Here is a 15,509-nt window from a genome sequence, read left to right on the forward strand (position 1 = left end):
ATGACAATACAGTAGCCTATGTTACCAAAATGCGGATGATCAGTGGCAAGCCCTCACCGTGAATGTTTGTTTGCCACCAACGGGAGGCCAATGTGATGCTGAACCGCATGCTCCAGCTGTCAAATTGCCAAACAAACTCTAACAACCATGGCGCAGCCTGCACAAAACGACGACATATCGCATACAATTTCATCACAGTACTGATTCACTATCAACTGAGACCAATCAAGATTTTTGTCTCACAGCACCCAGATCTTCCGTCGCACACCGTTCTTCTGCCAAGTGACGACCCGCCCATCTTTCATGTGTGGCGAAACGGAAATCGTTCAACCCGCTAACGTCTAGTGGGAGGCGAGCCAATCGACACCGAGTTTTCACAGCTATCATGCGGGCACAATGAGGCTGAAAACGGCAAAGACGATTTCATGCAACAAGACGATGTGGTATCGGTAGATGACAGATCGGATCCAGATCTCAACCGTTTCTCTTAGCTTCCCTGTTGAGGCCTGAGCTTACTCTGGTCTGCAGGCTTCTATTTCACTGCACGGGCCCGGGATACCCGCAATATCGTAACGAGAGATAAGCACGATTAGGCGCTGAATCCCAGGAATTGACGGCTATATGCAGAGTAATACATCCGGACCAATAAATCGTATTCTGTGAATTATCGGGGAGCCTGAAAAGCTTATGATAGCACAGCATTAGTGCATGAATACGATACTCTCGTGAGCTTGCCAGCTTGGTACTGTTCCCCACTCGCTCACCAGTCTCTTTAGTTCCTGGTGGCTGAAGACTGGCGCTTCAGCCTTGACAGCGAAAGTCGGTAATTGAGCGGTGCTTGTTTTACAACGCATGATCCAGCTTCTGTCCATGGCATAATCCTTGATGGTGCGCGAATATGATACAAGGTGCCGAAGTCGTATTACGGGTACTTGGGAACCGTTCCTGTGCGACAGAAGACACGAGACCGTGAACTTCTCATTATGGTACGCTGAAACATAGCATACAAATGGAAATATGCTCGTGGAGACAAATAATGTGCACCAAGGACTGATATCAATGAGCTGTGATATTGTGTCCGCCGGTGTATCGTCTCCAATGTCACATTTCGGAGCAAAGCTTCCTAGCCACGACGATTTCTGTTTCTTGTCAAACACTGGTTAATCACCCCGGCATGTGGCTGACCCTTTGTGCTCATCAAACAAATTGCTTTTGCTCCATATGCGACACATCATCTCGAAAACTGGACTGCTGATTCATTATATACGTCTGTATCACGTCGCTAGCAAATACGTTGGGTAGCACGAACTTCGTATTGACCATACCCCTGCAATGTCTCAATATTTTATGCACGGGGAAACAAGCATCTGCAGTGGAAACGTGGTTTCGAAGACTCATTGGGGTAGTCTTATCGTCATAGAAGGTGAAACAAGCACGGCACAATGTCTTGGGTTGTTGAGCCGTTCCGTTAGTTTCACTTGTAATTTCCTATTCACTGACTTGTCCCTGTATCATATTGTGCGTGTTGCCCTGGTGATTCATCAGAGCGGCATCATCAAGATCTTCACAGTAAGTATCCGTTCAGTGAAATGAGCTTGCCTCTACATGCTGTGTCACCGTTGTTCCAGAAACGGAGGATATTCGAGTCGAGGCCACACTGGTTTGGGAGCAGGAAGGGTCCACTTGATTCATAGAGCAGCATAAATATCGATAGCTAATTTAGCGGATTTCAACAACAAAGGAGCAGTAATAGTAGACAATGACTATCGCGAAAGACGAATGATACTACATATGGGTCTTGCATTTTGGACCGTCCGCAAGGCTAGGCAAATTTGGTTCTGGGACGCTCCTGGAGTTCCCCGTCCAGTATAATATCAACCTTCTCGTTGTAAAAGCAGACCAGTCGTGCAATCGCTGCGCTCTCGAGAGTTGGGTGGTTATAGTACCAGACCAGGTTCTCAAAGGTCTTTCCGTCGATGACAATGTTATAGTATTCGGCCTCGCCTTTATACGGACACTTGGATCGGACAGGGCTTTTCGACAGGACAGATTGATCAACAGCAGACAATGGAAGGTAGTAACGAGTCGGCAAACCTGTCTCCAGGAGATGCATGGATGATGTAGCCTTCGCAACAGTTCTGCCGTGGACTTTGACTTCAATGGGACGCGTGGAGTGCAGGATGTCAACGCGTTTGAAGGGATCTTTCGCGTGGACGAAGATTGGTTCGTCTTCCTCAAACCATTGATCTAACATCCGTCAGTAAAATATATCGTCTAGTCATACCCAAAAGCTTACCTATACTGCGAAACTCAATCCGTACCATATCAGAAAGTGTCCCAAGGGTCACATCTTGAAAGAAGCGCACAACATTGTCTACTTTTGCCTCTTTGATACTATCATGAGCTGGGATCACGAGTTGAGCTATCGCGGCCCTCTCTTTGAGCTCCACCGATATGTTCTTTTTGTCGACCAGCTTCGCGTTCTTCACATCGACCACTGGTACATAGATAGTGGGGAAACTGTCATGTTCCCAGACATAGACTCCGTGAGTAGTATCCACAATAGTGGTTTGGTTGTGAACGGCCCGCAAGCGGCGGGATGTCTGCAACGTCTTGCGGGGACCATGTTCAATCAGGCTCTGAGCGAGCTCAATAAGACCGGAGGCACTACTCATGCTGTAATATAACTTGATATGTTTATTTTTCGAGGTTCTGCGTTTCTTAAATTAAGATATGGTAGTTTCAAAGGATGTTGGAGGAAAACAAGTACCCCGCTCAATGACGCAGACAATATTCAGACACTGGTCTTGATTTATAATCATCGCTGCAGGAGACCAACTCGAATATGAGAGTGTCTATGACATTGAAATAGTTGCTGTCCTTGCCCGAGACCCTTAAATACTCCATGGGGCGTATTTCTTCCGAGTTTGACATAAACGTATTGCTCGCTTTGCATGGCGATACTAGAAATTCGGCCTGATATAATGAACGCTCTCCGGTACATGGGCACAAGCTAACTGGTAAAACGAAATTATGTATTTAAAGCATTGAGACTTCTTCTTGTGTTCTTTTAAGTTAGTGATTTGCCCATTCCGGGACCAGCCATGAACAAGCTGGACAGCCGTTAGTGGATGACTGACACAGACATGATCAATGCCAATACGTTGCGGCGAGGACAGCTTTGAATCCTCGGGATTCACTGTAGAAGATGTTAAATCAGAAGCGTTGTTGATTAATTGACGGACCGCTACAACGGCTCAGCTACTCACGCTTCAGATCATCTTGACCCTTCACGGAGCTGCGCCCCATGACTAAGTTTGATCCTCTCATGAGGGTTTAATATTTACCAAAGTCCTCCAAGACGTTATTTCCAGAGATAAATCCATATGAAAAGGTGTTCTTTATCGAAACAATACCTAACAGCCATTACCTAACGCAACAACAGTTAGCAGCAAGCATCTCAACTCCTTCTGCAAAGCTTGCCTGTGTCTAGACTATAGTCCCAAGCATCACTTCCGACTCCAGATAAAACCCAAAGACTCTCAGTAGGGTCATACTTTCCTTTCACTGCCAACAGAAGAGAATAAAATTCTCCATAGAAATCCTTTTTAAAAGACGGATTATAAGGATTTGCCTCGTTCATGTACGCTCCAGTATCTGCCGCCCATTCCTGCCAGAGTTTCTCCTTAGAATCATTAAGCTCACGTGCTCCTTTCTCCAGGGTCTCTGCCGGTGTAAGGGCAGTGTCGAGAGTCAAACTATAACTCATTGTATGGAGATAGGTTGATCGCCATGCTGGTAGAAGCGCGCCTCTCATGCTTCTTGGCGTTTTTGCAGGACCTGGTCCACCTTGCAAACCGATCACAGCCATACCGGATCCTTCCGGGTCAGAGTTTGTGATCATTCGCTTGAGATAGCTAATCAGCGTCGTCTGTTTGATTTTGGATGTCTCTCGGCGACCGAGGAGTCGACTGGATGGCATAGAGTAAGCTCCGGCCTGGTTTGAACCGCCAGTATTCAAGGCTTCGAAGAACCCCTTGTAGGTAGGATGGACAGTTGTGTTGGAAGCAACAATAGATAAGATGCTACTATCGTTACCAGTGCAAGTATAAATCCTATCGATGGTCATCTGAATCAACTTTTCGGTGTCTGTCTTTGACTTGTTGAAGGCATAAAACCCCTGGCTGATGCTGACGCCGGCTTTATGATTGCCCTGTACTACCGCTGCACCGGCCAAGCCGGCGTCCATAAGATCAGGGAGCAGGCGCAATAGCTCTGAGAAAGCGTTCCAGGTCCCTCCATATGCGGCTGTGGTGTTACCACGTGGAGATATAGTGAAACCGGTTTCGATGACACTTGGTGCGGGATAGGCTTTCAGCACGTATTCAGTGACGATACCATATTGTCCAGCGCCACCCCCTCGAATGGCCCAGAGAAGGTCCTGATTCTGAGTGGCATCGGCAGTGAGTATGTGACCCTGAGTCGTTACTACTCTCACTTGGTATATGTTGTCAGCGGCCAACCCGAAAGTACTGGACAATGGGCCATGACCACCGCCTTGTATGTGCCCTCCCAAGCCAACTGTCGCATCATTGCCACTCACAATGACATGATCGTACTTGAGGGCATGACCGACTGCATCACCGTAAGTGAGCCCGCTTGCAGCGATGAGCACGGTGTCTGTCTTATTGGTCCCAGGTACTCTCCAGTCCGGATCGAACTCGACCTGTTGCATGTGACGAGTCCAGATGGACAGAGAGTGTGCACCACTAGATCTATAAGAATGGTATTAGCGAGGGCCAAATGCTTTGGGGCGACAAGAAATACAAACCTTCCGGATAGATCATGGCCGGTCCCCTTGACAACGATGCGGATATTTCGCTCCGATGCCCATCTGACAGCGAGAGCGATCTGTTCGTCGCTTGTCGCATTCACAACATAACTTGGATATCCACCAAGATGGCAACCAGCCGTTTTGTTGTAACCTGGAGCCCCAGGAGGTAGACAGGAATTGTTGGCGTACAATGGGGATGAAATCGACTCGGGAAGATTGGCATGGAAAGTAGACTGAGTCCAGTTGGCCTCAACAATGTTACAATTCAACGGTGCGTTAAACGGATTTGTTTTGTAACAGGAAGATGCAGCCGGGCGTGTCTTGATTAGACTGCCACTAATAGAGTCGTTCAACGCCGCCCACTCAGCATCAGTAGGCCAAGTAGTATCAAAGGGTGAAAGTTTGCATCTTCGCGTCGCCGTTGAGGAAGCAAGAGCTGCTGAGCATAAAAGAAGCGCAAGCAAACGCATGATTTCTATTTAGTTGATGGAATGCTGAAATCAGTGTACAACTATTTTTTGTTTGATGTACCTCTTCGCCGCAATCGGCTCTTTTATAGCCATTTCAGCCTCGCTTGGCAAGGAACACAAAGTTCCGGGGCCCTCGGACGCAACGGAGAGGTTGCCTATTCTGGCTTTTTCGTATATCTATCTCCTTTTTCGCATTCTAATCCAAGGGTCTTGCATGTCTGTGTATGGTCTGGCTCATGTTCTTGGTATACCTCCTACGTCATGTGGGCTCAACAAATCATGATTATCCACTCCGGTCTCTCCTTTCCAAGCGCCGTCGGCAAATTATTCTTTTCGGGAAGGACGCATCACGATTTCAATCTGCTTTAACTCTCAACGTTATTCATTGGATGGAGTCCGTGAAACTACCACCGGAGAAACCGAGAGGGTCCGGCTTTAGGGGGGACTGTAGCCAATCGCTGGTTATTCGCACAGCTAGACCAAATTGCACTCCGCTCCTCGGGACCTTTGTCGAGAATGTGTGTGCCAGCTTGCAACTAGTTACAATATCAGTGCGAAAGCTCGTTCTAGAGCATCAGCTATAAGATGACAGAATCGCACCTTGCATTTCACCCTCTCCATTCTTGCCTGAACTCCTCTAATCCGGCCTCCTTTCACAATCATGGGTTTAGTCCAGTTCGAGGATGGAAAGGTCCTCTATTACCCATATACACCTTCGACTGCAGCTGGCTATGGCTTCATGGCATGCTTTGCCATTGTCACATGCGTACACATTGTCCGTGTTGTGCAGACCAAAAGGCGTTTTTTTATCCCCATGGTCCTTGGTGGTATATGTACGCCTTGGCCCTCTGTCGTCAACACCGCAACTCTTGCTGACTGTCCCTTTAGGCGAGACATTTGGATATTATGGTCGCGCTTGGGCCGGTCAGCTACCCAACTCGCCCAGGCCATTCATGTTGCAACTCATGCTCATTCTTGTCGCACCGGTGTTTATCTGTGCTACCATATACGTCACGCTAGGGCGACTAAAACACCGTATTCTCGGCCGACCTAATCGAAAATGCAACATAACAGTACTATTTATTCTTACCGATATCGTGGCTTTCTGCTCCCAGATCGGCGGTGGTCTCGTCCAAGTTACCGGCAATCTTGACCTCATGAAGATTGGAGACCATGTGATTCTAGGCGGCCTCGTCTTTCAATTGGTAGTTTTGACTATTTATCTAGGCCTGGTCTACAAGTTTTGGAGGGCAGCTAAAGGACGGCATGGTATAAATGGTCCTCGGTGGGAGCCTTTCACAGCAGCGTTGGCTGGAACGGTTGTAGCAGTCTGGATTCGAAATCTGGTTCGTGCAATCGAATTCATGCAAGGGTTTCATGGCTTCATCAGCGAAAATGAAGCCATGCTATATATCTTTGACGCCTTGCTGATGTTACTGGTTGTGGTGGCATTCGTTCCATTCTACAATAGTAGTAGTATAGTGTCGCAGCACGTCAAGGGAGGATGGGATGCTATCGAGTTAGGTCCTTAATGGTGCAGCACCAAGATAAATATGATTTTCCAAAGGACCTTCTGAGATACTTTAAAGCGAAGTCCTAAATCTCAAAACTGCTCATAGTACTCCTAATGCTTCCGTTGGCCATTGAAGAAAGTCAGAATAGTCGTGTGGTATAGACTTATCTCTACAGTCCATATTGCAGTACGGAATACCTTGGTGCCGCATCTAATCGTTGTATGCTGTCCCAGTCCTCGCGTTACGACAACATCTGAGGCATGTGTCAATGATCTAGCGCTGCAACAAGTTACGATCCTTGAGACTTATGCAGTGAGATTTTAGCAGCTACAAAAGGAGGCTTTGCTTCGAGTGATGATCCTCTATTGAGGCGGAGTCAAGCGTAGGCAGACAAGCGGCATGACTCAGCTGACTGTAAACACCTTAGACAAGCAGGATATCACATATAAACGAATACATATTTCTTGCCTCCATCCTACGCAGTGTTTTAAGGTATCAACATTGAATTATTGCAAGTCTCAAATCCAAAGACCCAACCAACAAAGGCCTTGACCATGACAACCGAAAAGAGATTCACCGGCTCTCGCATCAACGTAAAATCCATCGAAACCCCCTCCAGCGCAGAATGGCGTGTCCGCTTGTCAGGCCCAAATATGAGAAACCTCATGAATGGCCATCGTCCGCAGGACATGGACGATAAATGGATGTGTATGACGACTGGGCCTGCGGAGCAAGGATTGATTCGCGTACGCTTGTGCAGAAGCTGGTCAAATCAAGAAATCATCGCTCTTATCGGGCGCGTGGGAAGTGATGATGAAGCAATTATCGCTGAAGAAGGCGGAGAGATTTTGGCGATTATGTGGCCGACGCCCAAAGAGGATGAATATGATCCTTTTGATGAGAAGAGTGCGAAGAAGTTTGCTGTTGATTTCTGTCGACACTTTATGAATTGTGAGCTTGAAGGTTGATTGGTATATGAGGGCAAATCGTGGTTTCTGCCAATCTTCAGGTTTTGACATGGTGTTCTCGCGTTGGATTTCTTTGGTCCGTATGTAAAATAGCTTATGAAGGAACGCCGATGTTCCAATTTACTAAGATTGTTGTTTTTCCTCACGGCCATCTAATGTCTCGATGAAACAGCGCGTCGTTGCATTAGCTCGGCTGTCTGCGTCGTGGTCTCAGCGTGGCTGACTGCGCGTCCTATCATCGCGTAGGGTCTCCTCTCGGCGGTGAAGGCATCCTTGCGGACGCAGCCCTGACCTCAAGCCGCTCCGTCGCTCTGCGATGAGTTGCTGCGACTGGGCGGGCTGTTGCGGTGTACGCTTGTTGATGAGGCTGCTGAAACTGAAACGGTTGGCGATTATTGGCAAGCGGTGCCGAATCCGCAGAACGGTTTGGGAAGAGGTCATCAATGGCTTCCATGAGATCCTCGTAGAGGCCTTTGACGAAAGGCACGATCCCGCACATTTTTTTGTAGGTCAAAGGGTTTTTGAGAATACAGTGTCGTGAATGTTGACTTTTTATTGACAACATTACGGTGAAAATAATCTCTGTCGAGGTCACGTGCACCTGTGCAACGATGAGCAGGCTTTAACGCAGAATAACCTCAATAACGACTCATGGCCCGGATATATTCTGAATGAAAATCTTCATTTTGATGAGCTTGATTGTTTTTATATCAACATAATAATATGCCATGCGCCCTACATCTTGGGTTTCCTGCCCGACTTCTCGAAATGCCCCGCCTCGCCAGTACTTCCCTCTCTGCTGTCCTGCTCTTGGGCATTCTGACTGTTGGTATTCTTCTCCTTTTCTGTCATATTCTTGTTTTCGAACGAGCTCGCATCTCGTTTTCCCGGTGCGCCCTTTAGCGAAGCCATGGCTCCGTCTGAGTGATCGGCGACTGGTGGATTGTTCTTATCGTGGTTGGGATCGGAGGACACTGGTGTCTTGACTTTGCCAGAGCTCATACGGATAGAGGTGTATGGGTTCAGCACAGGCTTGGATCGAACCGCGGATGTGGCCGTCGGGATACGTCTGAAAGAAGAGAGGGTTTGGCGTGCGATGGTCATGATTTCGAAGAGCTGAGACGAGTAGAGGATGTATTTGCGGGAAATCTGGAATTTTTATAAAAGCTTGGGTGGCTGATATAGAAATTTGTGCTGAACGGTCGAAGAAGAAAAAGAATCGTGGCTGTTTCATAGGTTGTTGCTGTAGCGAAAGTAATGACGACATTTCTGAAGCCAATATATCGTCAATCATGACAATGGTTGATGTCATTGATACATTGAGCCTCGAGGTTCCACAAAATACCAAATCGAAGTCCACTCCCTGTGTTTACTCCAGATTTTCGACTTGTCCTGTGTTTTTCCTCTCAAAAACCAATGGAACTTCACCTCTTAACGCTCTCCAATGATTAGTTGCCCTCATCAGCTCAGGACATCCTTCGACAGCCCATCCCCATCTGTCCAGAAATCGAGGTGTCACCTCCCAGTTCTCCATGCGATGTGACTCTCCCCAGAGAATCAAGCCACGCCGATCTGAAGCATAGTCGCTAGATTTCCCTCTTGAGACAAGCCGTCGTCCTCTTGGCCCAGTGCCCTCTCCATATTTGTTGAACATGATGTCTTCCAGTAGATTTCCCATGATGTCAGTGACAAGTAGTCGGTGATTGAAATGATCATGGTGAGTGATGAGATTGTCTCTCATCTTCGGAAACGGAATGAAATCAATCCACGTTGCATGTACTCTTGTTGATTGCAGCGCTGTTGGACGAAGATGAGGAGGTATATTCAGGCCTGTCTCGACACAAATAGCATCGCGCTTCAAGCCAACCATTACATCCAGTTTCTCAGTCCGACCCTCTTCCAGTATAAGATGATCCGTCACCTGTGAGAGGGTTACCTTATTCTGAAAGAGCCCTCGGAAAGCATTGTAGTTTATGAGATACAGAAGATGGTCCGAGAGAGGAGAGGCTCCGTCCGTCAATGCCCGTAGACGTTGATGCATGTCGAGCTGCTGGCTGTATAATTCAACATCTGCACTACTCAATGTGCCCTTGTATATATTGGTAAGAAACAGTCTCGGGTCTTGCTTAGTGATGGAGCATTCATCGTTGTCAGCTACGGCCTGCAGACCGAATTCATCCACCCTCCAGAGCTTGACTCCGATTGCCGGCCTTTGCTGTTTGGCACGAGTTTTGGCTGTGTCATCGTTGCTCAAGCGACTTCCTGCGTACAAAGGTTAGAGATGGCCAGGCCAGCTTCCAAGATAGGAAGTACTGTAATCGGAAATGTCCATCAACTACTTACGGCGAGCTCGTTGGTTGATCCTGTTCTGCAGCTTACGCCGCTGCTTTCTCTCAGCATCTTCCATAATAGATGGAATTCACGACGGGCTTTGCTAAACTCCAGCAGTAGTGATGAATCAAAAGGCCTGGGCTATAGCGAAAGTAGTAAAAATGTAAGCGTTGATCAAAAACATGGTCGAATTGGGGTTTGTGACGGTTAAAGTCTCCATGTGAGCTGACGTGCCGAAGTGTGTCACGCTAATACGAATCGAGATAAAAAGTCATCCTCGGGTGGCATCTGCTAAATCCGATCGCGAAAATTTCTCGAATCCTTGCTATACGTTTCCTTTATTAGTTCCGATGGCCACTCATAACCATTTATGACTCCGTCCAAACAACGCGCAGTATGCATGGCATACCTAGAATCCTTCGGTATTTCTCTTCTGGGTAGCAATGTCATCAGGACTTGAAGAGCGACATAGCATGATGCTTGAGTTGACAGATTTCGGGCTACGTACTGGGTCGCAACAAATTTACTATAAATTCAGGAGTCGCTGTAGTATCATACCATAGTATCTTCAATTCAATCCAACATCGAATTCACTCCAAGAAACCCACTCCTCAAATTCAGTTCTCACAGCTTTAAGATGTCTCGTTACGCCTCTCTCTACACCAACCCTCAAGGCCCAGGTGACAGCCGGCCAACTGCTTTGCAGGTTGTGCAGGATGAGAAAATGCAGAACCAACTCGTTGGAAAGACAGCAGTCATCACTGGCGTGTCATCTGGTATCGGCATAGAAACCTCTCGGGCTCTTGCTGCTACAGGCATCAAACTCTTCCTGACCGCCCGAAACCTTGATAAGGCCAAGGAAGCCCTCGCTGATTTCTGGAACCCCAATCAGATGGAGCTTGTGCAACTTGAGCTAAGCTCCATGGATAGTGTTAGAGCTGCCGCAAAGACTATCCTCTCTAAGACCGACGAGCTCAGTATCTTTATTGCCAACGCTGGTGTCATGGCCGTCCCAAAGCTCACGACTACTGCTGATGGCTTTGAAGAGCAGTTTGCTACGAACCACTTGTCTCACTTCCTCTTATTTGAGCTCCTCAAACCTAGCCTTCTTAAAGCATCAACTGAGAAATTCCAGTCTCGGGTTGTTGTCGTGTCAGCTACTGCCCATCGCATGCAAGGCATACCCGCTTCGAACGACTACAATTATGAGGCCAGTGGTGCCTCAGCTTATACGCCCTGGGAAGCATACGCCCGCTCCAAGACCGCCAATACCTACATGGCCAATGAGATTGAACGTCGATATGGCTATAAGGGCATTCATGCGACTAGTGTTGCCCCAGGACTGGTTGCCTCCAATATTGGTCGTCATATTCCACAGGAAGTGATGGCAGGAGTTATTGGTGACAAATTGAATGAGATTCAGAGCCTGGAGCAAGCGGCTGCAAGTACTTTGGTCGCTGCTGTGGGCAGAGAATGGGAAGGAAGAGGAGGGGTTTACATCACAAACTGTTGTGCTGCGAAACGAGGCGAAGATGACGGTGTTTCAACTTCGTACACGTATGTTTCTCACACCTATAACTCCAAGGACGAGCAGAGACTTTGGAATGACTCTCTCAAGATGGTGGAGAAGTGGAACAACCATAGCACAGAAGACATTTGAGATCAGCTGTATACAAATCACCAACCAGCTCTACAATTTGCCTGGCCTCAATGTATATTTCATTTACAGCTTCGCTCATACCACACTGTCACTTATACAGCATTTAATCACATCCAGGTATACATACGGTTTGTCAGGTGTCCTTAGTTCAAGTCAGTCCCGTCATGTTCCAGCGTGGCAATCGTTGCATCATGCAATGAGAAAATTAGAACGAATTTCCATGGGATAGCCTCATATCCAGCGCTTTTGGTGAAATGTAGAGGAAACATCCATATTTGCTGTCATGTGAAGACCCAATGCATCAAAAAGCGGTGAAAGAAATGAAGGCAGTCAGTCAGTAAAAAGGTTCCAAAAATTCCTATACCGGCGAACCCAGCATAGAGAGATGGTGTCTTCATGAAAGAATCGGAGGCTTTCAATCAGCAAAATTCCTCTCTCAGCTTATTGCTTCACAGAGCAGGAAAAGACCCATGCACTAGGATGTATAAAGAAGAAGAAAAAGAAAGTGGAAGAAGGGGGGAAGGACGAGACTTTATACTCGTTCTTGTCAGGCCAGCATGACAAACTTCGGGCAGTTATTTAAGCCAAGGAAAGTATATAAGCGTAGTTAAAGACTACAAGTTGGTTGGAACATTCCCATAGGTCATGTATCAACACTTTCGCCTGCTGAGGTCAGTTGCCTAAAGTTTATTCCTCAGCCTTCAGTATATCCTATAGCATCCACTAGTTTGCAATAATACTTAGGGATTGATGACTATTGGAAAGCTTATCGGTGGTAAGGCTGTGGATTTGTGTGCGGTGGCAATGTAATTTCGCAAAAATGACACGAAACATATTTCTTTCAAGTGTGTATAGAGGTTATGAAATGTATTTAGACTCGACATGAGACCAATCTCCATACGCTCGCTATTGGCTCATTATTCGAAAGTTCGCTCGACCCAGGAGCGTTCCCTCTCAAGAAACTCTTTGAAGGTTGTCAAAGGGATTCCCCAGCCCTCAACTTCTCCTATATCGACCTTATCTCCCAAACCTCTCGACATCAACTGCACAGCGACAAAGATATCCTCATTCTTCTTCACTTCGATCTCGTCATCCGTCAGATAAACAGCTTTTAGGGCCCTCCCGCTTGCTTCGCCCAGCTGTTGCATGATCTCATCTGGCGAGAGTTTCTCACTTGCAATCTCGATGGTCTGCTTATTGAAGCGGTCTGGCCCACAGAAAGCCGCCACGGCAAACTTTGCAAGATCGTCGACATCCATGACTGGTAGCTGTTCCTGTGGGGTGTAGGCAGTTGACCATATGTTGCTCGCTACGAGACCAGAGCACATTATATTGACTTTGGGCGCCAGGAAGTTACACATGAAAAAGCCCCCTCGGAGAATTGTCCACTTCTCGAATCCAGCGTCCTTGACGAGATTTTCTACTTCTTTCTTCCATCCATGGGCGCGTCCAACAGGGTGTTCTGGATCATGGTATTTGTCTTTTTCCATGTCTTTGATGGCCATACCGCTGGAGTAGATCATATGTTTCACGCCACCTGCCTTCGCTATGTCGATGATGCGTTTCGCTGCCGGTATTTCCGAAGTGAATGTTGTGATATTCGGCACCAGATTCATGAATACGTGTGTGCATCCGCTGAGGACCTCCCTGAGAACTGCTTCGTTGTCCCAGTCGCCAAGGCTAACTTCAGCACCTTGGTCTTGTAGTCTCTTAGCGGCTAGAGAGTCCATGTTACGAGCCGTAGCGCGTACGATCCAACCATGCTCAAGGAGTCGTCTTGCAACAGCGGATCCTTGGGAGCCGGTAGCACCGGTAACAAAAACGACGTTATGGGACATTGTGTAATCGTGAAAAATGACCTCTTCGGTTGGTGTTACTATGAAGTTATTCTAGTCATTTGTTAACGAACTACTTTGAAGTTCAATAGGCCTGGTTATACGGGTTTATAAACCAGGTATGGTTCGTTGCTGTCCTAGGTCAAAGTGCGGAGTTGCGGACTTTTGACGCCCTACCCCGATAGTCCTCGACCCTCAACACGTTCTATTCGTGCGAGGACCATGGTATCCTTTATAGTCTGGACCTTGAAAGATTCAGATTTATCCGCTTTAGATAATCATGCACGTAAGAACCAATAGCATGAAGGGGCGGCCTAGGTGTTCTTCCGTGTCTGATTAATGCGAGGAGCAACTCCGCGAAGGTCTCGCTTTGATTTGTCACCAGAACGGCAGGTCCCGTGTGGTGTAGTCACTAAGCCAGACAAAGTCATATCTGATATTGTTTTCAACGCTGCTTTTATTCATAAAATTCACATAAACTAACTTCTATCTACATGTGTCTGGATTTCTTCAGTCGTGACAAATCTGAGGTTGTTCGTTACTTTTCTTCTCATTCATCGACTTTTTCGCAAACAGGCTTCATGATGTCATCAAGTATTCACTACTCTTGAGGCTTTTGTCCACATATGACGTAACTATATTCGTGTTAGTTATCTTTCCCTGTGGTCAAGGTTCATAACTCACATAGGCCAGTATGCGTGGATGGAGGGGTTCTTGAGATCTTTTCTAACATCAGTCAGGAAAACATCTAACTGGGGTTTCGACCAGCCCAGTACTCTAGTGAACAGAGCACTACTAATGCCGTCAAGGCCACTAGAAATATTCTCGAGTGTCCATGAACCTAAATCGGTCAGTCTGTATTCTATGAATGGCACCAGGAGGTATTCGTTTACCTAGCTCTTTATACTTTTGCTCCCTAGGCCAACGGTTTTGTGGCCATTTAAAAACGCGCTGTGTGACGTTCTGGAAGCCGGCAGCTTCCATCTGTGTCTTATAGGTCATTGTTTCTCCAAAGGGTCGACCCATCTTTTCTGTAGCTTCAAGCAAGAGTTTTGACCACTGATATAGAGCCGTTTCAGGAGCCATTGTACCATCATCGGAGGTTGGAGGAAGGATATCCACGACCTCCATCCAGCCACCGGGATTTAGATTTGTGAAACTTTGTCCGAAGAACCGTGGCCAGTTGGCGAGCGAGACCGTCATAAACCTGGTATAGATATAATCGAATGGCTCTGAGAATGTCCAGTCCTCTTCCACGTCATCAATCTGAAACTCGACGTTAGGCGGCACGAATGCAGGCTGGATTGGGCTCAAGTCAATGCCTATGACAGTCACTTCAGGATGATCATCAGCAAAGTCAATTGCCCAGCACCCTGTACCCGTGCCGATGTCCAAGACCCGTTTCACTGGTGTCTCGCCCTCCTGAAAGATGGGCGCAAGGTATAACTGGTTGTCAAAAGTGAGGAGACAAAGTGCATGCTGAAGATCCAGGCGGTCTTGTTCCGAGTTATCGTTTGGGCCAACATAGATGCCATCTTTGTAAGCATGGTATGATCTGCCATTTTCAATTCTGAATTTGTAAATGCTTGAGGCGATCGAAGCTGTGGAGCTCCCAGCATCGTTTTCGCCGAGGGCTGAATCATCGTCCGCGATATTCCCCTCATCCGCTTCGAGTTCAGTGGGCTCCAGTGGTGCTGTCTGTTCGTGGGGCGATGATTCCTTTGGTGACGATTCCTTTGGCGATGATTCCTTTGGGGAAGGGGATTTTGACGTTGGAGGTGACCCTGCCATGCTTGCAAACTTTAAATGATAACTTGAGCAAAGTTCAGCGGGGGTTTGTACAGGGAAACGTTGCTTTCCAAGCGGAGGTGAGATATTTTTTCTGCTGGCATATGCG

The 15,509-nt window shown here is 47.2% G+C and overlaps 9 protein-coding genes across 9 annotated transcripts; 3 read left to right on the forward strand and 6 right to left on the reverse strand.

Moving 5' to 3' along the window:
* Positions 1-1,822: 1,822 nt before the first annotated feature.
* Positions 1,823-2,675, reverse strand: FPRO_14228 (uncharacterized protein; the record flags this gene model as incomplete). The annotated part of the gene is made up of 2 exons (XM_031219229.1): positions 1,823-2,247; positions 2,297-2,675. The coding sequence occupies 2 exons, from the start codon at positions 2,673-2,675 to the stop codon at positions 1,823-1,825; spliced, it is 804 nt and encodes a 267-aa protein (XP_031085009.1).
* A 785-nt stretch (positions 2,676-3,460) lies between these two features.
* On the reverse strand, positions 3,461-5,304 carry FPRO_14229 (uncharacterized protein; the record flags this gene model as incomplete). Its single annotated transcript, XM_031219230.1, has 2 exons — positions 3,461-4,775; positions 4,832-5,304. The coding sequence occupies 2 exons, from the start codon at positions 5,302-5,304 to the stop codon at positions 3,461-3,463; spliced, it is 1,788 nt and encodes a 595-aa protein (XP_031085010.1).
* Positions 5,305-5,965: 661 nt separating this feature from the next.
* Positions 5,966-6,836, forward strand: FPRO_14230 (uncharacterized protein; the record flags this gene model as incomplete). Its single annotated transcript, XM_031219231.1, has 2 exons — positions 5,966-6,137; positions 6,193-6,836. The coding sequence occupies 2 exons, from the start codon at positions 5,966-5,968 to the stop codon at positions 6,834-6,836; spliced, it is 816 nt and encodes a 271-aa protein (XP_031085011.1).
* A 536-nt stretch (positions 6,837-7,372) lies between these two features.
* Positions 7,373-7,786, forward strand: FPRO_14231 (uncharacterized protein; the record flags this gene model as incomplete). The annotated part of the gene is made up of 1 exon (XM_031219232.1): positions 7,373-7,786. The coding sequence occupies one exon, from the start codon at positions 7,373-7,375 to the stop codon at positions 7,784-7,786; it is 414 nt and encodes a 137-aa protein (XP_031085012.1).
* Positions 7,787-8,521: 735 nt separating this feature from the next.
* FPRO_14232 (uncharacterized protein) lies at positions 8,522-8,890 on the reverse strand (the record flags this gene model as incomplete). Its single annotated transcript, XM_031219233.1, has 1 exon — positions 8,522-8,890. The coding sequence occupies one exon, from the start codon at positions 8,888-8,890 to the stop codon at positions 8,522-8,524; it is 369 nt and encodes a 122-aa protein (XP_031085013.1).
* A 265-nt stretch (positions 8,891-9,155) lies between these two features.
* FPRO_14233 (uncharacterized protein) lies at positions 9,156-10,193 on the reverse strand (the record flags this gene model as incomplete). The annotated part of the gene is made up of 2 exons (XM_031219234.1): positions 9,156-10,048; positions 10,130-10,193. The coding sequence occupies 2 exons, from the start codon at positions 10,191-10,193 to the stop codon at positions 9,156-9,158; spliced, it is 957 nt and encodes a 318-aa protein (XP_031085014.1).
* Positions 10,194-10,754: 561 nt separating this feature from the next.
* FPRO_14234 (related to reductases) lies at positions 10,755-11,777 on the forward strand (the record flags this gene model as incomplete). The annotated part of the gene is made up of 1 exon (XM_031219235.1): positions 10,755-11,777. The coding sequence occupies one exon, from the start codon at positions 10,755-10,757 to the stop codon at positions 11,775-11,777; it is 1,023 nt and encodes a 340-aa protein (XP_031085015.1).
* Positions 11,778-12,694: 917 nt separating this feature from the next.
* Positions 12,695-13,615, reverse strand: FPRO_14235 (uncharacterized protein; the record flags this gene model as incomplete). The annotated part of the gene is made up of 1 exon (XM_031219238.1): positions 12,695-13,615. The coding sequence occupies one exon, from the start codon at positions 13,613-13,615 to the stop codon at positions 12,695-12,697; it is 921 nt and encodes a 306-aa protein (XP_031085016.1).
* A 598-nt stretch (positions 13,616-14,213) lies between these two features.
* Positions 14,214-15,403, reverse strand: FPRO_14236 (uncharacterized protein; the record flags this gene model as incomplete). The annotated part of the gene is made up of 3 exons (XM_031219239.1): positions 14,214-14,247; positions 14,297-14,453; positions 14,506-15,403. The coding sequence occupies 3 exons, from the start codon at positions 15,401-15,403 to the stop codon at positions 14,214-14,216; spliced, it is 1,089 nt and encodes a 362-aa protein (XP_031085017.1).
* Positions 15,404-15,509: the final 106 nt, after the last annotated feature.

Source organism: Fusarium proliferatum (assembly GCF_900067095.1).
Source record: "Fusarium proliferatum ET1 genome assembly, contig: FPRO_scaffold008, whole genome shotgun sequence".
Lineage (NCBI taxonomy): Eukaryota > Fungi > Ascomycota > Sordariomycetes > Hypocreales > Nectriaceae > Fusarium > Fusarium proliferatum.